We start from the raw sequence: 22344 nt of genomic DNA, 5'->3' as shown, positions 1-22344 counted from the left end.
TTTCATTTTCAGATTTTGATTATGTCAAAAAACTTGAATGTTTGCAAACTTATCATTGTTGGTGATAATTATGATTTCCCATCTCCTGCATTCGAGGTCTAAATAACTAGAAGCTCTCTAGAAGGTACACAGTACAACCATATAGCTCTAGAGAAGCTACATAATTTGGAGGGTCGTCTGTCTTACGATTTTCCTTTACATATTGATTTACCGTTAGAATAACTAGCTGCTCTCAGTGGTGATTTCCTTATTGTAATGAAAGCCATAAAATGAACCAAACAGGCTTTACCAGAAATAACAATTTCAACTAAAAACATACATATACACAATTATTTGGTGTGCTTTGCTTTTCCATATAACATACAGTTTTGTAACATGTTTAATTATACAAAAGACCATTAACAATTTCACTGAAAAATACACAAACATAATAGATAGAGCACAAAAAAAAATACACACAATAGATAGAAAAAGTTACTCTAACTTATTCTTTTCAATCCAAAGTTCATAACCATAATGCTCTCCTGTAGATAAGCAAAAGACCTTTAAGCAACAGAATCACTAACTTGAAGAGGAGGCAGTTCTGTCTCCGGGGGCTGGTGTTTCTCGAGAACTTTCTTGCCGGATTTATACTCGCCGTAGAAGTAAGAGACGAATCCCCATATGGAGAGAAAGAGAGAGACACCTTTCTCCGCCTGAAACTTCTCCCGGAAACAAATCACGGCCAAAACCTCGGTCACCGGAAGAAGAACACTGATGAGAACGGCAGAAGCTAGAGACGACGCGCAGAACACAACCCCTATGGCTCCTAAGAAAAATCCTTGCCACACTATCCCTGTGATCATAATCAACGTGTAGTAAAACGCTGATCCTCCAATCTTGAACTCTCTTGCTTCTCTTGATATCACCTACAAACATATCAAAAATGTTTTATAACTTGTATTGGACGAGTGATGTTGCCGTTTAATGAGAAGTTCGAGATATTCGATTGATGGTTTTTAAATGAAATAAATAAACCAAATGATCTAAATTCATGCATCAATAAAGTAAAATAAAATCCATGAGACATTTATATAAATATTTATGATTTCTTTTAATTGATATATTTTATGAATTTTATACTTTTAAAATACAAAAGAACAAATCCTAGGATATTCCTTTACACTGGGAAATCCATAGTACTATTTTGATATATCACGTAATTAAAATAGTTCATTATCTTTTCCTTTTTTAAATATTTCATAATTTTGAAAATGACATAAAAATACGAATCTAAAAACTCAATTATTAGGGTTTGCATAAAACATATCTGCTCTTCAAGATCGATGCAAAGACACCCTCAAGCCAAGAAAAAGACTACTAAACATAGTATTTTTACCTTGAAATCGCCGTCGATGATCATGCCAACGACACAGAAGCAAGTAGCAGCGAGGCACATGACCATCTGAATCTCAAGCACAAGTGGGAAAGTGATTTCTTGTCGAGCTTTCTTGTAAGTAAGCTCAACGAGCGGCAATATAAAAGCGTACAAGACAGCTGCAATCACAGTCATTAAGAATCCAACCACATACTCCTTGTGAGTCTCGTTAGCCGGCTTGTCTCCACTGCTGTGCAAGGCCAAGACTACGATGCCCACCGTTAGCAAAACGACGGCGTTTATAGAGAAGGGAGTGAACTTTTGCTTGACCATGAAGAAAGCAAAGAGAGCGTTGAAAGCTAACTGAGTTCCTATAATGAGAGATGAAGTTGAAACTGGCAGATAAGCTAACCCGTATGCGTATAAGTAGTTGTCAAGTCCTGTGAGCCATCCTATGACGATGGATGCGATGAACAGAGGAGTTTCCATGAGGATAAGCTTTGGTTTTTCTGCGGTTTCGGAGTTGTTGCGGTTGCGGCGGCTGAGGAAGGAGAAAAAGAGAGGGACGAGGATGACAGGAAAACCTGCGGTTGAGAGAAAGCTCATGAACCAGATTCGTTTTCCACCATTGGTGTAGTAGAGACGAGTTAACAACGGACCTCCACATGTTCCTATAGTGAGGATAACACAGCTTATGATTATCAGACCATTCTTCATCTTCTTTTTCCTTCTTATTTACCTTTGATGTTTTGTGTTTGTGTTGTTGTCCTCTTTATTGGCGTTTTGGTTGATTTTTCTGATCAGCTCAAAAGAGTCAAAGAGCCATTATATCTGTTTTTTTTTTGTGTTTTGTCTGTTTGTGATTTTGAATCGTGTGATATGGCTATAAGGGGACACCACATAGCGGTGCGTTTGCGACTAAATAAAAAACTGTATTCGGGTTTTAATTTTCAACCAGAGCATCCCAGCGTGTATATAATCCTGGGGAAGAGGTGCTTATTTTTTTTATTTATTTTTTTTCATTTTTTTTTGCTGATTAAAAAAAAAATTAAAACAAACTAACTGCGCATCACCACGTGTCAGTGGAACCCGTATGATAGTGCAAACGTTGATGCTTAATTTGGCAGTTTTGGCACCGGTGCTTCCTCTCTCTTGGTGGAACCCACCCTTTAGCACTTTCTTAAGCACCCGCATTAGTGGTACTCTAAGAGTTTTAATATTAGAGCACCACTAATGATACTATAATCTCTGAAAAAAAACAATAACATTAATAAAATAAGATAGAAGTAGATACTTGGTTTTTTTTATTTAAGAAATTTAAGGGACATTTGAAGAGATTTTTTTTCCACTTATTCATTTTCTAATATATTAATATAAAATGGTTGAGAGATTGAGTTTAAAAGACTTATCTATGAGCAACTCCAAATGGAAGTTTTTTACCATGAATTTCGAAACTTACATTTTTACCATGAATTTCGAAACTTACATTATAGTATAACGTATATTCTATTTGTATCATTTTAAATAGTGTTTAAAGATTTTTATTTGTTTCAAGTACGTTTATACTATTTTAAATAAAATTTAATGTTATTATAATTTGTTATCAATTACAAAATGCTATATTTTTTTATTGGTTGAACTATTTTTTTCCAATGATATTTTTATATTACTAAGATAAACTATATAAAATTTTATATTTTTTTAATCTTTGTGTAAAAATTTTAAATACCACTTAAAATGACACAGATAGAGTATATATATAACAACTATTATTTAATTAAGAATTTTAATATACCAGGTTGTTGATATATTCAATTCTTTGAGTAGATCATAGAAGACTAACCACATCCACGAAAAGTAAACGATGAGTCACTGTCCTAGTAGCTAGGCCCCAAAAGTTAGGATATAAGAGAAAGAATATATTAGTTTGGACTTGTGTCTCAATCCGACATGGTATTACTGAACTTCATCACAAATTGGCTAAACCATGTTTATTGACAAAGTTAATATCTATATATTATTTGAAAATCATATTTTATGTATTGTTGTCACGGTATTTCTTATAAAACTAACTATAAATATAATTAATAAATTAAAGTTATCATGACTATTGTTGTAGACAAAAAAAAAACATTTAGGCTCTCGTCATTATTCAGCACTTAAAGTATTTATAAGAAGGAATCAATTATAGTTAGTCTGAAATAGAAGTCGTGGAGAGTCTTGAGACTAGTGGTTCTAGACCATCTTTTAACTCTATACTTTACAGTTTAAATCCAGAGTGTGAATCTTGGTGACAAATGAGGATTGAACAGACTATCAGCCCATCAACTCTAAATCAAATTGGCGTTAGATCACAATAAGCCAAATATAGAGTGACTCATGAATCAACGATGAGCGTGACTGAGATAACATTCTTCGACTCCAGACATGTGAACCTAAGCTCACTTTATTCAAGACCTGGAACAAATAACGCTACTGATTTGACTTTGTGTAGCGTGACTCCCTCACATGTATCTCATGTGTACGTAAATAAGATTATTATTTGTTCACCCAAAAAAACATTAGATCATATGGTTCACCAATAAGTTGGTTTCCCTTTAGAATAGAACTCTAACCATGGCCCTCTAAAGAGAAACTCAATCCCATCCGATTCTCTTTATGACCGAACCCATAATAGTGGCCTAGCGAAAAAGAAATCATTTAATTATAGTGAATTGACATAGTGGTGGACAGATGCATCCAAGGGAAGACCATAACTTCAAGATCGTCTAGTACAACAGATCATCGATGGATACGCACATGACAATGAATTTTATATACAATATTTTGAAAGAAAAATCATTGAAAATTTTAAATTTTTCAAAAGCAAATTAAAACACACAAAAGACGGTTGATGTAAAATTTGCATAGAACCTCCAAACAGTATTCTCCTATAATTTTAAATATTTATAATAAAATTATACATAATTTGTTGGATAGTGATCATTAAGCTGAAGCCTTAAACCTTTATTTCAGATTATATGTATATTGGGGGACCCTGTATATTGGCCTAGTGGGTCGTGGTGTATGGATACGATTGTATAGAAATGTGATATGACAAAAACGTTTAGGACTGAAAATCACTGAAACTTGCATTTATTTTGTCGGCAAGTTAAATGCACTTTAGTTTCGGAGAAAACGATTGATCGAGAGACAAAGCCCTACCAAAAAAACAAGAAGACGTAAGACACTTGATTGAAATTACAATGGCCACAAAGAATCAACACCTGAATCAGAACCAAAACTAGACCACGACCGAGAACTTCTGCATAAACCAAAGCTTCATACAAAGCCTGCAAAATTTGCCTTCTTCTTTGTCAACGACAATTACCAAAACTAAACACATTCGGGATTCCTGCTATCTATGTAAAAATAGTACTATTTTGTGGTCAATATAACTAAAATACTACTATTTTTTTATTGATAATGTTTAAGCATTTGAGGACACTGAATTTTAATAGATTTAGAAATTCAAAATATTATCATTAGATTACCTTTTTGGGCAAAACGATCTTTTCAATTTTTAATTGTTTTAAGTCTCTTTACACCAATAAAAAACAAGCATTCAGTGGCCAAAAACTTCGATACAATATGATTTTTAAGATTAGAAAAAAAATTTTCTTGGAACATGATGTTTAAACTTCGATACGATACGATATTTTTTAAAGGAGAAAAAGAAATCAGGTTTTGTGACTAAAATAAATACAAATATAAAAAAATGTAAATATCCATTCACACCATTATATAAACTTTAAAGGCGTATTGTAAATACTAATTATCATTGGATAATTCGCGTTGGTATCTATTATTCATTTAGTAAATTATAAATACTAATTAAAAATCAGTATTATTTAACCATATGGAATATCTATACATTTAATTTTACAGTGAATGTTAGTGGATTTAAAAGGATATCACAAAAATACAAAAACATAAATCCAAAAAAAACCCACTGACTTGCAAATAAAATTAAAATTCAGTTCATAAATTTAGAATTAGTGGATTGTTTCCTATATAAGACCATGATCTATCTCATTTAGATATGTATTCTTTTACATTTTATGACATAAAAAAAAAAGAGAAGACAACTTCGATAACACTCAAAACAAAACTTAGACAGCCTTTCTTCAAAAATTCGAAACTATAATTTATCATCCAAGTACAAAAATGTCTGTGTATAATATATATATACATTGAAAAAATGATTTTGAATCCTTTGAATCAATGGAGAAACAAAACAAAAAAACGAACATACTGTGTGGTGAAATTTGAATCAATAAAGTGACCATGAAGAAGAAGAAACCCAACTCTTTGCAAGGGGCTTTGTTTCTCTCAGTCCTAAGCTGAATCTTGTAACCGCACAGGCAGATTAGCTTTCCTGTGACCTCTTGGACCAGACCGTCTTCCACGCCTTCTAGGCGGCGTTGTTCTGCTAACCGCTCTTCCACTCGAGACTTTCCTAGGCAAATCACTGCTGATTAAAACTGGTTTAGTAGGCAGTGAAGGTGGAGGAGGAGAAAACTTAGGCACTGGAGGTTTCTGCCTTGCATATCTCTCTTGTTCTGCTCGATGATATCTCTGCATTAGATTGTTTTCGATTAGTTACTACCTTTGTTTAGGCTAAGTTAAACATAAGAAAGAAGAAATTACCTGGACTACAAAGTTGCGTCTTTCGCAGTCAAGGAACATGCTTACTGTCCAGTTTGTTTTAGCTGCAATCTTGTCTCTTACTGTTGAGAAACTGATTTGATCTCTAGAAGTGAACCGGTCTACTTCGTTGAACCAAAGACAAGTGAAGAGGTTGCTTATGGGAACATGCTCTCTTAAAATGACACACCCCTCTGGTACGTCTGCAACATTTGCCTACACATTAACGTCTTGATGCCAAAAGCGGATTGTTTGAAAAAAGGGTAAGCCAAAGAGACATACCGCTTGTGATTGGGAGCTTTGCAACAGAGTACGGGGTTAACCCTTCATTCTTGTAAAACTCCACTTGGAAGTCAATAGAGGCGTTATCATATTTACCAGCAGCTTTATTTGCTTCGGCTTCCACTAAAACATCAAATCTTTTGTAATGTTTAGAGATTGCAAAAGTAGCATTTTTCCTCCACAAGAACCTGATGAAAAGAGAGGTCAGTCAGACTGCTAAGGCCCAGTAATGGAATAAATAGTGGAACTAACAGATTCACACCATAAGAAATCACTAAAATGAGTACAGAAATGTTTGTTATTCAGTAACTGAAGGAAGTTGCATAGCCAACTAGAGATATCCTGGTACTGATCTTAAAGGGATAATATATGATAAGACTTTACCTTTCCAGAATCTGATGTGGATCGACAACAAGCTCAAGTTTTCCATCAATCCATAAAGAATAGCGAGCATTTGGAAACATCCTATGAACAAGAAGCTTCGGTACCTACAAAGAGAACGAGGTATCAGCATATAAGTGGCTTTAATAATCTTTTTCTCTTTACTCTGTCCATTTTGGAACTAGGCCTCTGCAGTGAGATAAATTTTGCACACACTCAAATCTGATTTTCCTGGGTTTTTAAGGATAATTGTTTCCTCTCCCTTTGTAGTAAACAACTTCAAGCCTGATCTAAAGCAAAAAGGCTGTTGTTACAGCAGTGTGGATACAATACTGTCTAGCATCATGTTCTAGTTTCGAGTAACTTGAATGCATAACTTCGTCAGAAGAAAGATACGAGGTGTGAATATTTACCTTTCCATTGCGTCTTCCATCTGAATAAGGGAGATTATGAACAACAACAACCCTCCATATCCCTACTTTCTTGTTGCTGTTAAGGCCTCGTTCTCTCTTCAAAATTGATTCAGTTTCTTCGTCAACAAACATGTAGAAGCAAACTGTTTCCTCCGAGTATTTACTGATATTTTGTGGGGCTTTTACATCATCAAAAGCATCTGAAACAAAAAAAAGAGAGAGATTCTTCATCAAAAACACACAAAAAAATTGGCAACACGTCTAGAGACGTTGATTACAAATAAGTATAACTCGAAGCACTAACCAAATACAGCCGAAGCAACAACTATCCCACGGCACTGCTTCATTTCGAGAAGATCAGCCTCATCAATGTCAAAACCTGTGTTTCGACCAGGTTGAGGTCCTTTGGCAAACCTGATTGAATTAAAGAATCAGCGATAAAACACACTAAGATGAGACGGACAAGGCCACAAAGATAACTTACCCACAATGCACACTCATAGTTTCTCTAATCTCAAAAGAATCATTCCTATGTTTCAAAGTAGGATAACCACCAAAATCAGACCCTCCAAACTCCGTGTCTCTGTTCAGTGGCTCCTCATATACATACGTCAAGTTCTTAAGAAGAGGGGAAAACGACGGAGCATTTGGCATCAATGCAATCGCTTCTTCTACCGGAAGATAACACACCGGACACGCTGAAATCAAACCAAAACACTTCTCAAAAAAAAAAACGTCTCCAAGACACGAGTCTAGTAAGAGACAGAGAAATCAAAAGACTTACGGCGAGGTCCTGTTCTTTTTCTGTCGGCTGGTGGGGGAGGCAAGGTGAAACTGTTACAAGGATGTCCTTGAGGAAGCGTGTATCCAAGAAAATGCATAGGAGGAGACAGCACGGCGTTCAATCCCAGGAAAGATATGTTCCGAATGTTGATGCTTTCTTCCTCTTCATTAGTTGGTAACATGTATGAATGGTTTACAACAAAAGTGCCATTGAAATGAAGACTCGGAGGAACCTGACCATCTTCACCTGATTACAAACACAATAATGTTTCATAACTATGAAGTAATATTTTTTTTTTTTGAATTATACAGAAGTATACTGGCTCCACAGAAGTGATCCAGACTAGTCAGGTATTGCCACATGTCAATCTTCTGTCCTTGGTGATGCCGAAATGTTAATTCACTAGTGGCCGGGATTCGAATTCGAACCCAAATGACCTTTACCACTAGAGCTAGAATATGAAGTAATATTCATACACATAAAGAGAGTAAAGACGTTACCTTTGCCGACGAAGAGGACGCGGAGGAAGACGACGGCGGAGATTAAGAAGAGGAGCAACATGCCGACCTTCTTACGGCCAGCGAGTTTGCAGATCCAAGGCAAGAGGAGACCTGCTTCCCTCTCCTTGTGCATCTTAGATGGCTTGGCACGCGTCGTCTGGATAGATAAAACGACGCCGTTGAGTCCCGTCTTCTCCAATGAGCCATTGCTACTGGATCGAACGCCCAATCCAGTCATCTCTTCTCCCCCTCCCCCCACTCCTTGAATCACTCCATCGAATTTTCTCAATCAAAAAAACTCAATTTCAGATTCAAGAGTCTAAGCTTGTTCAAGTTCACCCGAATCGATTCTGGGTTGGCTAGATTGCAATCTGATCTACGAAATCGAAAGGGTAGGGTTTGAGATTGGGAGATAGGGTTTAGATTCCTTAGCAATTTCAAAATCAGAAGCAGAGAGCAAAGGCCAAAAGACACACTTTCTCACCCCCAACACACGCTCATACAAACAAACAAAAATACTGTCACAATTGACTAATCAATTCTCTTATATATAATTCCGCGTGAAACAAAAAGGCAATTTGATAAATCTTCTTATTATCTAATCTTTTTTCATGTGTAAAATAATGTTTTATAGGTTAGTTAGTGCATTAAGTTGATAAAACCTGAATATAATTCAGTGTTGATAACATTGAATTTAAGAGAAAAAATATTGTATGTATGTGAAAAATTGTTAGTTTGGGTGAAACTATAATAAGTCAAGGGAAAAAAAGGAAAATCTTAATATGATATAATTATTCTCTGTCTTTCTGTATTATTATAAGAGAAAAAAGATTGTATGTATGTGAAAAATTGTTAGTTTGGGTAAAACTATAATAAGTCAAGGGAAAAAAAGGAAAATCTTAATATCCCTTATATATTAAAAGAGAAGCATTGTAATAAATGCATTCACACTATAATAGACACGTGGCAGCCTCACAATGATTTGATAATAAATATGTTAACGCGTTCACACTATATTCATAAATGTGTTCACACTATGTACTTTGCGTTTTTTTAAATATAAAATTCACATACATAGTTGCAATAAAACTCTTAATTTTTTGGTTCAAATAAAAATAAATAACGAATCAAAATCCAAACTATATATATATATATTATTTTATTGTTTATGGATAAAATTGAGTAAAATATTCATTATCCGTTTTGATTTGAACCAAAAATATGGATATCCGTAACTCTACGAAACAAATCAAATACTAAAATATAATATCCAAAAAAGAAGCAAATCACAAATACCATTTAGGAACATATATCTAATTCGATATGTTATATGGATTTATATACATATATGTAAAGAATTATATATATATATATGTTATATATATTATACTTTATATCACTTTTACAATATTTTTATGAATTAAATTTATTATACTAGGTACTAGAATTTAAAAAGTTAAATAATGTTTTATTTTTGTAATAAAATGTTATTATTAAAATTTTCAATTATTTTTAAAATTTTATTTTATTTTATTTACGGATCAAATCAGATATTCTTTAAAATTCCAAAACATTTCGGATATCCGAGTCACCGAATATCTAGGTGGCTAAAGATCGAATCGACACGAATGCTTCCAAATACCCAGATATTTGATTTGTGTCCACCCCTATTTACAGATACAATTTTATTTTTTTTTTATATGAAAAAATGACTAATGGCAAAACCTTTTTTATTTTAAATTAATTTTAGTTTTACTTTTCATTTATTATTTTGAGCAAAACAGTCATTTAATATTAATTAACAATATCTTTATATATTTGTCAACTATTTGTATATACTTTTAACATACACATACATGTGCACCTTGATGTGAGCACATTGTAACTAAGTATTTACCACAATTGAAGTATCTAATTTTTTTGAAAGTTGGAATATTTTTTCTTAATGTTTCTTTCACTACCGACAAAATTGTAGTGAAATGATTTGTCTTAATAGTTTTTTTTTCTTAAACTATTATCTGTTTAAAAACTATAATATGAAACTATTGGTTCGACATGACGACTATCTAAAATTCATAACATGAAAACAAACAAATAATATTAATTTTTTGTTTTTACCGGAAAAAATCAAAAAAATCAAACATTTTAACCGAATAAACGAAAATAAATATTAATTTAAAATAATAGTTATATTTTAGAAGATTAAAAACCAAAAAAAAAAAACTTAAAACCGAACCAATATCCAGATTAAACAGATTTAATGTATTTTTATTAAAAATAACGAAACTAATAATCACATTCCGCGCAAGGCGCGGGTTATTACCTAGTGATTAGTTATTCTCTGTCTTTCTGTATAATTTATAAGTTATTACGAAGGACACATGGCTATTTGTTACTGGGGGGCGTGGAAACATACATCTAACTAAAGTATATAAAATTAATAGGCTATAATTATTGTCCAAACACTCATGTAACTGCATCATTACAGAATTTGTGACAACTAAGATTTAAATAATAAATGAAAACATTTATTTAATCACGTAGCCATCCATAAATCATCTCGCTATTAGTCTCATCTGTCGCACCAAATTATACGAATTTCTTTGAATTAATTTGCATGCATCCCTTTTTTCTTTTGAAACTGAATTGATCACATCCGTTCTCGGTATAAACATAGTGTTGCACTCAATTTTAACACAGATAATATGATTCTTTATAATATTGGGAAACAAAAGGTTTGGTCTTAATAATATTGATGTTAATATAGTTTTTTCTGTCGAATAATCAAAAACAGAAAAAAAAACGTTCATTTTATACATAAAAGCGTATTTGATGAAATGATCACATGCCAGTTGGGATATAGAAGGAAAAAATTGATGCAATCAAGCAAAAGTCAACTATGCGAATAATGCACCGGTTGATAGGTTAAGACATCTGCCATGATCGCTTATAGCATAGGCCTCCCCATTTGATGAGAGGATTGAGCCGACGGCTAAACAAAGCAATGCCTACCATGTAGCTGGGGGCTATCCTTAGCTCTGGCGTGGCTAAAAAATGATATTCTCTAAAAAATTGTTTTATAAAAGTTGATAGTGATATTTTTCTAAAAAAATATTTATAGTTTATTTCAAATCGAGACTTTTATTCAGAATAAGTTTTGTTCTTTTTTCTTTTTGAAGTGACTTAAAGTTCTCTAAAAGTTGATAGTGATATTTTCTAAAAAGAATATTCATTGTTTGTCATGTAATTATGTTTTCTTAAATATGTTTATTTAAAAAATGTAACTATCAATAAGTAAGGTCTACATCTTTCATATATTTTAAGATAATATAGATATCGTATTATAAACCCTCAGTAGCAAATTAAAAAAAAATGAAAATCAAACAAAAAGAGTGAATAAAATTTTTAAAAAGTCAACAAGTCCACAGAAACAGAGATATACCGGAATAAACCGTTTCGGTTTAAGATTATCGGTTCTAATTATGGCTTTCCTTGGAGAAAACAGAGTCCTCCAAGATGGAGAAGAAGAAGCAGAGATCAGAGGTTTCGTCAACGGAAGCTGTTCTTCTCGAAGCTCTAGCTCCAGGCGTCAACGTCCGTATGCCTTTATTCTTCTTACCCTTTTTGTCGATGCTGTTTATAAGACCTTACTTGGATTGGATCTTTCTTACAGGCTCCAACATGGAACACTCTCAAATTATCGTTTCTTATGCTGGGTCTCTGTCTCACTTTCATGCTCTCCATAGCCTTCACTAGTGGCCAATCCATGTTGCTTGTTCATGTTGGCTTTCTCATCGTATAAACGTTCATTTTAATACATCCAAACTTTTTCTTATTGTGTTTTCATTGTCTTTAAAAATGAGCAACAACACACAAGGAGACAAGAGGATAACTATTGGTTTGTTACAACTTGCCAACTTGAGACAGTTTCTTGTAAACTCACTCACTTACAACCTTCTCTTAACCTCTCACCATTCTCATTCAGCCACTCTTTCTCTCTCAAGTATCGAAGAAACGGTCCAGGATCATCACTGAACCCATAAGCGTTTCTTGTGCTTTGTTGACCTTTCCATAGCTTCTCTCCTCCAGACTCATTGTAAAGCTGAGGATGAAACATTGAGTTTTCAGAAGAGATCATCGATTGATCATTTGGTGTACCGTACCTAGCTAAGAGACTGAACTTTGAAGACCCCTGAGCTTGATGATGGGAATAGGCTGGTCCAAGGTTCCTACTCTCTCTATACTGACGTAACCATTCAGAAGAAGACATCCCAACATGTGGCGAGTTTGTGTATGTCTTCATGAAACCGGGGGGTTCATCGATAGGGCCATTATGAAACCAAGAGGCGTCTTCAGGAAGTAATGGAGCAGATGGAGTAGGAGGTGAATAGCAAGAAGTTGAGAGACTATCAAAGGATGTGACAGGACTTGTTTCATCAATAGGTCTTAACCCATTTGCTTTATTACTTACTCCTCCATTCTCTTTCTTCTTGTCAACTACCCACGCGCTTAGTGATGGAGGTCTTCCTGAGACTGTGCCTTCTTCTAGTTGCGGTTCTGTGTTCTTCAGACCTTGCGTGAAGCTGAAGCTTTCAGAGTTATGGTTCACAATTAGTGATGAGGTACGTCTTAGGCTTTCATCAGATAAAGTTTTGTTATCAGAGCTGAGTGGCTTTGTTGCAATGCCAGAAGAAGAGATAGGAGCAGATTGAGACCTTACAAGCGGCTTGAGAAGAATGACTTCTTCCTCTTCTGCAGGCAAAGATCTTTCACTCTCATTCTCAGCAGTTCCTACAGCAATACATGTTATGTTACTTCCCTCTTCATTTGAGTAGGACCAAGTCCCTTGCTTGTCAAGGAACAACCACTTTTGAGAACTCTTATTCTGTCTACTTGTGATCCTAATAGCGGAATTAACAATCCGTTGAAGACGAATCTCCTTTCCTTTATCAAAACTCTCTCTTAGTTCCATATGACTTGAGAAATCCAGAAGCAGATGTATAAGAGCAAGAGGAGCCAATGACCTCAGTTCATGATCCTCCCAAAGAGCAGAACAGTTTTGTCCTTCCACCTTTAACTGGTTCAGGAGATCCACAAGTTTGCCAAAGAAGTAAGATATTGCAATCTCACTCTTCTCATCAAACCTGCATTCTCCTTCTTCTGTCTTTTCAAGAAGAAAGGGTAAGTAGTCAAGAAACACAAGTAGAGATGGTAATAGAGGGCAAGAATCCAAAGGACTTGTCTTCAAACATCTCTCAACAACTCTCCCCATGACGATGAACACCATTGTTAAGGCTAATCTTGTTAGCTTTACTTCCTCTTTAGCCTTGTCTGATTCATTAAACTCTGCCAAGTGGTGGAAGATGAAGACGAAAACCGCAACAAGTTGGAGGATTCTATAAGGTCCCTTTCTTGATAAATCCATAACTTGATAAGACTCCAACATGGCTTCTAGGCTCTTATCATCTGCTGCAAAGGCTGCATCCAGTTCTCTCATGGTTGATGCAAATGTGCAACCAAAGTCATCAAAACTGAAACAACCCAGAAAGGATTAAGACAATAACAGGTTGTAAGAAAGGGACATCAAGATCTTAATGTTGTCCAAGCTGACCTGGATTTAAGGAAAAAGAAGCTAATAGTTCGGACCACCAGTGGCCATAAATCAGTTCCAGCCATTAAGTCCTTCACAACAACATTCCTCTCTGATGGGTTTAAGAAGTTAAACTCTCCATCAGTAGAGAGAGACTTCAAAGGAGAAGACCTGTTCTGCAGTAGTTAAAACAAGTGCAATGTAAAGCAAACACAATCAAAACTACAGGTACTAGAGAAGAGTATCAGTGAGTGAATCAATCACCTTCTCAAACAACAAAAGAAGATTGTTGGAAGCACCAGGGAAAGGTTCTTTCACAGCTAAGCTTCTCACACAGTGGTACAAAGCCAAGAACTCATCACCAACATAAGTAGCCAACACAGCTAGCTTCACATATGCAAAAAAAAAAAAAACACTTAAAATGCAAATTTCATAATAAACTTAAAGTATTTATGAAAACGATTATCAAGGTAAATTTGAAAAGTGGTATCAAATTTGAGGTAAATTTAGAATTTACTCATAATTAAGTTACCTGGTTATGAGGATTCCCACTATCAGGCCAAGATTTTGCAGCTTCAAGATAGTAACTAGCTGCAGTTGACCAATTAGGAGGATGCTCATGTGTTTTCAGATACTGTTCTTTATACCTTTCAAGATCTCCAAGACATACATAGAAACGATGGCATAAGAATCCAGATTCCTCAACTTTGGAGATCAGATTCTTATAAAACTCAGCGGCTCTTGAGAGAAACATCTTGAATGCTTTCATATGAGTGGCGGGATCATTTGTCTTGATGCCTTTACGGAACTCGTCTATGTGTTTATAGTGAAGTTTCCAGAGACAGAACTCAACTTCTTGAAGCACTTCTTGTTGGAGATTGCTTTTAAAGATTTGCTCGTAGGTGGAAGTTGACTTAGTGTATAGTTCTGAAACATCTGGATGCAGTATGCCTTTTGAGTGGATTAATGTCCATAGTTGTTTCTCAATACTGTTCACCTGAGAGACAGAAACATCACGAACTGTGTGTTCAACAGTAAGATTCTTCCAAGCAACATTCTGGTTTTACTTACCTCTAAAAGAATAGGATTCTGTTTCTGATTAGCTGAATCGGCATTACTCTTAGGTGATTTTCCATTAGAAGCTTCCATCTTCTCTGGACTATAACCTAACAAAGATCAAGAACTTCTCATAAAACAGTAGAAAGGAAGATTAAGAACCAGATAGTACTGTAATAACTGCAAACTAGTTATCCAACAAACTCATGAGTGTTTTTGGTCTACAAGAAAACTTTGATGAAGCTGAACTGGTTATATAGCTCAAAGTCAGACCCAGAAGATAAAATATGTAAAGTAGTTAAAGAATTACAGAGACAGAAGCATCAAGAGGAAGAAGAACACACATCAGATCAGCTTAAGAAGAGGTTAACATCACAGAAACAGAGTAGAGAGGGGAAGAAACTAGGAGGAGAGAATGAATCTTTAGATGGAAAACGAAAATACGTAAAGGGAGAAGAAGAAGAAGACTTTACCTTTAACGTACGGACGTTGAGACAGGAACACAGCTAAAGGCAGAAGAAGCCAAGCGAAGTGTATCACATGGAAGAGACGACTTTGGGAGGTAGATTGGGCAGTTGTGAAACAGACAAAGTAGAAAGGTGGCTGATGATGATAATGATGATGATGATGCTGAATGGATGATGATGGAGATGCAGAAGTGGATGCATATCTAATCCATTATTCCACTGTTCTTCTAAGTGCCCCCAACAGTTTGATTTGTATTTTTTCAAAGCAAAAAAAAAAAGAAGTTTGATTTGTATTTTTCTTCTAAGTTCTAACCATGCTAATAAATTAACTAAATTAACAGAAAGTCCGGAGGAAAGTTACCCACTTTTTTATATTCCTTGACGTTAAAGCAAAATTTTCCTATATTTTAATTCTGCTGTCATGACTTTAGCTAATATCAGACTTTGCAGTATGTTTTTGAATACCAGGAATTTATTATCGAAATATTCAGTATAATCACACATATAATTATTAAACACACATTATTTAAGTTTTTAATACTGCATATATAAAAAGAGCTAATACGTTTTTTTCTATTCCTTATATTAATTTTTTGTTATCTGCTTATTATATATTTTCCGGAAAAATGTTATAAGCTTGCTATGAACTTTATAGTGAGCTTTCACAAAAAAACACCCGTGGAGGTTGGCGGTTGGCATTAACCAAATGCCAATATTTTTAAAACCGGACTAATTTGATGGTTGAACCGAATTTAACTATAAACCGGTTATATAGTTGGATTGGATCTAATAATTGGTTTGATTATGAACCGGTGACATAATCGGATAAGATATTAAAATTATTAAATTAATAAAAACCATTAAAACAATTGTAAATTATAGTCCATACAAAATTGAATCGGATAATTTTTAGAAAATTGACAATTTGAATCACGGTTCAATATGGTTCATTAAAATTGACAATTTGGATAACTTCACAACTTGGAAAAATGTATATTCCCGTCCAGTCTACAAAATAGTGTTAATAGATAAACCATTTCCAAATATCAAAATCGTTAAAAGTAAAAAAAAAAGAACAATGTAACACTGTTACAAAAAAAAATAACAATATAACAAATTCTTTAACAGTTACCTTACCAAGTAAGAAATTCTTTAAGAGAGACATCCAACCCTGTCATAAGAAATTTATAAATTGTCCTATTCGAATTTTATAAATTCATTAAACAATTTTGTTGTACTAACTAATTGTCCTATCCTAATTTTGTTAAATCCATACGGTTGGGCAAATAAACCAAACCCAAAAATCCGAACAGAATCCTATCCAATAAAAATAAATTCAAACCTATCCAAACCTGACATAAATACCGAATGGATCTTGTTTTATAGTATTTTGGACTATGGTTATTATCCGAACCGAACCCAAATTTAAATGGATATCCGATAGAACCCGAAACATTAACAATCTCAAAAAAAAACTTGTACCAAACATGATCTCAGTTCCTAATATTTATCCAAAATACACTAAGATATTATTGAACATCTAAAATAATTATTTATTATACGAAGGTGGCAGTTAAAACTTGAAGTTTTTAGATTTTGGTTTTGTTTTCACTGAATAATATTTTTCATTTCATGAGAACTTGGTTTTCGTTTTACGATTTCATTTATTTGGTTTTCTTTCTATCAATAACACATTTGGTATTCTTTTCTTATTTTTGAATCGATTTTATTTATGTTTTGGTTACAAAATAGGTACAAATCAAATAGTTTAAAACAAAAAAAATCAATTTTATTTATGTTTTGGTTACAAAGTATGTACAAATCAGATACTTTTAAACCGAAAAACCGATTGGGACCCGAATCCGGAAGTACATCGGGTTCTACCGGTTCTTTGAAGATTTATTAACCCTGGTCCGAACCCGATAGAACCCGAACCAGTCTCGAACCGAACTTTCATATAATCAAAATGGGGCTGATTTTGATAAACTTGGAAAACCGAGATTCAGTTGGACAGAACCGATACCCGATTAAGACCCCGAATACACATGTCTAATTATGAGTTCATAATCCTTCTCTCTTTTGCAGTTCAGAATCAAAGTTGAAATTTTGGACTTTGATTGTATAATACTATCTTTCTTGATATTTACACTAGGATGACATAAAATACAGATGATATTATTAACGGTGTGTATACATCCGTTAGGTAAAAGCGCTAAAGGGTAGATTACCTTTTTTTTCATGGCCATAGCCCCTAATTCCCCTTATTACATATTATGCAATAATAGACTAGAACAAGCTCTTCACTGAATAAATACCGTAGACCCTTCTCAAAGAAAAAATAATATATACTCTCGACCAATCTCGTATACTTTGAAGTTTGAATATAATGTTCCATTCAAAAGTATTGTAGATTATGGATTGTGGAACTTGCATGTATTTGCTGGTCAGATTTCCACGACCAATTTATTTTTTTGGTTTATTTGTTCATGTATGATAATCTAAAATATTAGAGATTAAAAGATGAGAGAAAATGTTTTTCCACAAATCTTCGCCTAAATCTTAATTTTATACTAGACAAGTTCAGTTAGAAATTGATATGTGAGAAATCACAATATATGGCACCAGACAGTAGACATCACCTCAAAAATGACATGTCTCTTTTGTTATAGATTGGACCCGTTCGAATTAAAAACAGACAAACTATGCACGCAATTGAATGGAAATACACCAGCACAACTTCTCTTTATAAATTTTAATAAAATAATTAAAGAGAGGAAATATCTTTGGTAACTGATGTCGATATTTGACGATAGATACATTTGCGTTGTTTTTTTTTTTAAAGGAAGATACATTTGCGTTGTTTTTTTATTGACTTCTATTTTTTTTATTTATAGTTATTCAAAAGCACCAAATGATGCATTGATGGTGTCTACGTACAAACTACAAAGTAAAGTCTTCGAAAACTATCAAGAGACATTTGAAAATTTCCCGTTTCCTTCTATTCGTAAGTCTGTTACACTGTAGTTCAAAAATAAAAGTCTTTACATTATGGCTGGGACTGGTTGTCATAGCCAGAAATTTTGAATGAGAAAATCATTTACTCTCATTTCATCAATGTTATGCCAGTCAAGTGGAAAACTCTTAACTATTATTTTTTGTTATAGTTATTATTCAACAAAGTATAATAGTGTTGAACTTTAACTTCAGTATATGCAAAGATATTAAAAACTTAAGTGATGAGTTTAAAAGATTTTATTGATGTGATTAAGATCAAAAATTACATACTGTGGTCCTTAGAATAAGATTAGTTTGTCCGGAAAACGATCTAAATCTACATCACAATAGAACCCTAGAAAAGCTTATCAAAAACTATAAATTGTGGTTAGTCTAAACATCTTGAGCAGCATATGTTTCGTGTTCCTCTATGCCAATCTCACTTATTATTTATACTGATTTTAAATTGACAAAATTTGTCCCAAATCATTATGAGTTTTCTTTTTCTTTTCTTGAATCGGGAACACAAAATAAACTTGATCGCAGAGCAAACTCATTTTCAACAAGTAACATTTCCACATCATAATTTGTATAGGAGGAGATTAAAAACCATAAAGATGTCTCGAGTTCGAACCTAGAAGCACGGCTTTGACTACACAAAATGTTTCCATCACCGGACAAAGCTGTGCTTGTATAGGTCCAAATGACTTTGACCGGTGATGGAAACATTTTGTGGATTCTATCCTCAAGACATCACGATTATATTGTAAATCTACCTTAAAACAACTAGACTCATCTTTACATCAATACAATTAAAGCAGAAGCGCAAAGTTGGACCCAACTTAGTTATAAGTAAAATATTTTAAAAAAACTATACTATATTATTAATATGCCAATTACATTATTCTATAGTCTAACACATTTATATCTATAAGAAAATCACCCTACAATATCACCTTATTATTTATGGTAAGTGATTAAATGAAATTATTATTATTTATGGTAAGTGATTAAATGAAATTATTATCAATGATAGCATTTTTAAAATTAACATTTGTTATAGTAAGATTTTAATACACCCTAATTTATGCCAAATGTAGTTATATAGCAATACATTAATAAATCAATTTCTCTGTCACTTTATAGTATTTAATCACTTACCATAAATAATAATTTTAGTCGACTTGGTGGTTTATACTATAATTTCAAATAATATTAACTTTGGTAGATTTCCCCCAACGCAATTCATGTCTTCATATGTTAATAAAAAATTTACATGTTATTTTAAGACTTCATATTGGTCGACAGTGATATATGTTTCACTGTACTGCATTAGTTTTAATAATATTGATGTTTTTTCTTCACACATATTAATAAAAATTTGTATGTTACTTTATAGATTTTACATTTATCAGAATTTTTTGGATCTTTTATTAGGTCAATCAGTGTTGAGTCACTGATTAATGGCGGGTTTTTAGAATTTTACCGGGGTTTATCAAGTTTTTAATTATAGATTTTTATTAAATTTAAACCAGATAATATACGGTTCACCAGATTAGTGGTACAACTACGGTCCAGATCATATATGCAAACAAACTAAGGACACATACATAATTATTTTTATAACATAAATATGTAAATCAAAATTCAAAAGTATTTAATACCAGCTAACATTTTTATCTAAAAATCAAATACGCGCTTTGAAATCGTGGATCAAAATCTAGTTGTTGTTAAAGTGAGATTGCATTTATTGTATTTTATGTTTCACTTTATTGGTTAACTGATACAACTTCACCAGAACCATTTTATAAGTTTCTAAATCTATCCACATCAGTTTCCCAAAATATGGTTTAGCTTAAATTTCAATACAGTGTTTTTGAAATCATTGACGAAAAAGTGTTTTAACTTAGCCGATCAAAGAATATGGAAAAACATAAGATCAATTGATAATATACAATGCAATGATCCAAGGAATCTCTAATATATAATATTTCACTGCGGATGCCCTTAGATCCTATGATCCATATATTTTCTGGAACCAAGATTCAATTGATCCACACGTTATCCTACTCACTCTTAATCCTTTTAAAATTGGTTACAATACTGATGATTAACGTTTACATGCTAATTTGAGCATTTGATTAATATTAACAAAACAAAGGTAGCTAGCCGAACAAAGAGGAGAGCCAAATATAACTTAGCAAATATAGACCTAACCATCAAGCGGAAAAAATGGACAAAATAAGACCTGAAAAAGAGGTTAAAACCCTCAAAGTAACAGAATTAACCACCACAAAATAACCCTTCTTTATCCTCAACAAAACCAATCTTTCATTTGTTCTTCTGCACAATCTCTCATACTTCTATATCTCCCTCTCCTTTCACAAGGAAGGGCGTAGAAGATACCAAAAAAACTCAAGCACAAGAGTAATAATATAACTCATTTATACAAAAAAAAACTATACAAAATGGGTGGTGTCAAGTTGTTATTCATCTTTGGCCTCTTGGTTTTAGCCATGGTAGCCAAATCTGTCAATGCAACCTATCCATTGACTAAATCTTGCATCAACGGGCAAGGTTGCATCGGGGACGATGATGAACTCGAATCTCTAATGGATTCAGAGACAAACCGTCGCCAGCTTGCTAGAGGACGTCGTTACATTGGATACGATGCTCTCAAAAAGAACAATGTGCCTTGCAATAGACGTGGACGATCTTACTATGATTGCAAGAAGAGGAGAAGGAACAATCCTTACAGGCGTGGATGCAGTGCGATCACGCATTGCTATAGGTACGCTAAATGAGAAACAAAATGATAGAGAGGAGGGGAGGATTTGACTCAGCACGGTTTGATCTTCATTCACTCCTCATTCCTGATCGTTAATAATCTTCTTTCTTAACGTACCATGTGTTATACGTTTGATTCATTTTATATTTTACTTTTGTTCTTTTTTGTTTATTATTTCATCATGATGCATATAAGCTTTTGATTCATTTATATATCGCCTCTTTTCCTTTGTTGTTGTTGTCCTTGTGTTTCGTTTCGTTCATATATTTAAGTTCCGTTTGTCTATTATACATCATGATGTTCTTAGTACAATTAAGCATCTGTTTTTAAATGAGGGCCCAAGTTGGAACCTCTTTTCTTCCTTTAACTTTCCTTTTGTATTTTATCTCGAAACAGTCACATCAATTTTTTGGTTATTTAGTTCAGATTTGTTAGTTTAGCGATCAAACTCTATCGGACTAGTAAATGACAAAACTTATTTCTTATGTTAGCAACAAAATGTTGTAGATAACCTTGGATTGATGAGAAACCATACGATGGCTTCATGCATAAATTTCTAAGCCAAGAGTACGATTTTTTGATATTACATGAAACTTTGAAGTCAAAAAAAAAAAACTTTGAAGTCATGAATGACATCCCATACATTCTTGCGAGACAATTGTTTCTATGATCAAAACAGGAGGTTTTATCACAATGACGTGACAAGAATGAAAAATGCAATGGTTAGGAAAAATATTTTGGTGATTAAGTTGGGATCTCAAGTCAGAGTTGTTTTTGGATAGAAAAACCTATCAAAGCCCAAACCTAACGGCATCTTCTTGTTTAGGAGAATGTTTAGGGTTAAAACATGATTAAAATGAGGATAAATTACTTCAGTTATTGTTACTGGTAAGTAAATTTGAGTTGAAAACAGTTTACATTCCCACGCAACACTAACAAGATGAAAGCATCTTCGAGAGCTGTAGAACTGGCCGGCGTTATTACATAGGAGTTGGGTTTACTTCAAAGATTTTGCTAGCAGATTGTTTAGGTGTAAAAAATATAAA

The 22344-nt window shown here is 33.5% G+C and overlaps 5 protein-coding genes across 7 annotated transcripts; 2 read left to right on the top strand and 3 right to left on the bottom strand.

The window, feature by feature from the left end:
* Positions 1-322: 322 nt before the first annotated feature.
* On the bottom strand, positions 323-2305 carry LOC106361694 (purine permease 1). The gene is made up of 2 exons (XM_013801496.3): positions 1379-2305; positions 323-908 (listed from the first exon to the last, which is right to left on the bottom strand). The coding sequence occupies exons 1-2, from the start codon at positions 2072-2074 to the stop codon at positions 546-548; spliced, it is 1059 nt and encodes a 352-aa protein (XP_013656950.1). The 5' UTR covers positions 2075-2305; the 3' UTR covers positions 323-545.
* Positions 2306-5490: 3185 nt separating this feature from the next.
* On the bottom strand, positions 5491-8915 carry LOC106361693 (probable hexosyltransferase MUCI70). Its single transcript, XM_048737957.1, has 9 exons — positions 8404-8915; positions 7904-8149; positions 7604-7817; positions 7424-7533; positions 7120-7319; positions 6710-6813; positions 6326-6513; positions 6047-6246; positions 5491-5974 (listed from the first exon to the last, which is right to left on the bottom strand). Exons 1-9 carry the CDS (start codon positions 8639-8641, stop codon positions 5735-5737), a joined length of 1740 nt encoding a protein of 579 aa, XP_048593914.1. The 5' UTR covers positions 8642-8915; the 3' UTR covers positions 5491-5734.
* Positions 8916-11012: 2097 nt separating this feature from the next.
* Positions 11013-12238, top strand: LOC106361692. Its single transcript, XM_048737956.1, has 2 exons — positions 11013-11997; positions 12077-12238. The coding sequence occupies exons 1-2, from the start codon at positions 11920-11922 to the stop codon at positions 12203-12205; spliced, it is 207 nt and encodes a 68-aa protein (XP_048593913.1). The 5' UTR covers positions 11013-11919; the 3' UTR covers positions 12206-12238.
* Positions 12213-15761, bottom strand: LOC106361691 (nonsense-mediated mRNA decay factor SMG7-like). 3 transcript variants are annotated; one of them, XM_013801493.3, is made up of 6 exons: positions 15523-15761; positions 15065-15159; positions 14526-14990; positions 14258-14380; positions 14015-14169; positions 12213-13934 (listed from the first exon to the last, which is right to left on the bottom strand). In XM_013801493.3, exons 2-6 carry the CDS (start codon positions 15140-15142, stop codon positions 12347-12349), a joined length of 2409 nt encoding a protein of 802 aa, XP_013656947.1. In that variant the 5' UTR covers positions 15143-15159; positions 15523-15761; the 3' UTR covers positions 12213-12346. The 3 variants fall into 3 exon arrangements, with proteins under 3 accessions (XP_013656947.1, XP_013656948.1, XP_013656949.1); XM_013801494.3 differs by lacking the exon at positions 15523-15761 and adding an exon at positions 15360-15506; XM_013801495.3 differs by lacking the exon at positions 15523-15761 and adding an exon at positions 15394-15495.
* A 5042-nt stretch (positions 15762-20803) lies between these two features.
* LOC106360052 (protein RALF-like 4) lies at positions 20804-21528 on the top strand. The gene has a single exon (XM_013799656.3). The coding sequence runs from the start codon at positions 20979-20981 to the stop codon at positions 21312-21314; it is 336 nt and encodes a 111-aa protein (XP_013655110.1). The 5' UTR covers positions 20804-20978; the 3' UTR covers positions 21315-21528.
* Positions 21529-22344: the final 816 nt, after the last annotated feature.

Source organism: Brassica napus, chromosome A8, assembly GCF_020379485.1.
Source record: "Brassica napus cultivar Da-Ae chromosome A8, Da-Ae, whole genome shotgun sequence".
NCBI classification, from domain to species: domain Eukaryota; kingdom Viridiplantae; phylum Streptophyta; class Magnoliopsida; order Brassicales; family Brassicaceae; genus Brassica; species Brassica napus.
This window is presented reverse-complemented; position numbering and strand designations above follow the sequence as displayed.

Coding starts and splice junctions, on each gene's coding strand:
- LOC106361694 (XM_013801496.3), bottom strand. CDS start 2,074: ATGAAGAATGGTCTGATAATCATAAGCTGTGTTATCCTCACTATAGGA. Junction 909..1,378: donor TCATCGACGGCGATTTCAAG/GTAAAAATACTA, acceptor ATATGTTTGTAG/GTGATATCAAGAGAAGCAAG.
- LOC106361693 (XM_048737957.1), bottom strand. CDS start 8,641: ATGACTGGATTGGGCGTTCGATCCAGTAGCAATGGCTCATTGGAGAAG. Junction 8,150..8,403: donor CGTCCTCTTCGTCGGCAAAG/GTAACGTCTTTA, acceptor GTTTGTAATCAG/GTGAAGATGGTCAGGTTCCT. Junction 6,514..6,709: donor CCACATCAGATTCTGGAAAG/GTAAAGTCTTAT, acceptor TCTTTTCATCAG/GTTCTTGTGGAGGAAAAATG.
- LOC106361692 (XM_048737956.1), top strand. CDS start 11,920: ATGGAGAAGAAGAAGCAGAGATCAGAGGTTTCGTCAACGGAAGCTGTT. Junction 11,998..12,076: donor CTCTAGCTCCAGGCGTCAAC/GTCCGTATGCCT, acceptor TCTTTCTTACAG/GCTCCAACATGGAACACTCT.
- LOC106361691 (XM_013801493.3), bottom strand. CDS start 15,142: ATGGAAGCTTCTAATGGAAAATCACCTAAGAGTAATGCCGATTCAGCT. Junction 14,991..15,064: donor AGAATCCTATTCTTTTAGAG/GTAAGTAAAACC, acceptor TCTGTCTCTCAG/GTGAACAGTATTGAGAAACA. Junction 14,170..14,257: donor TTCTTTTGTTGTTTGAGAAG/GTGATTGATTCA, acceptor TAACTACTGCAG/AACAGGTCTTCTCCTTTGAA.
- LOC106360052 (XM_013799656.3), top strand. CDS start 20,979: ATGGGTGGTGTCAAGTTGTTATTCATCTTTGGCCTCTTGGTTTTAGCC.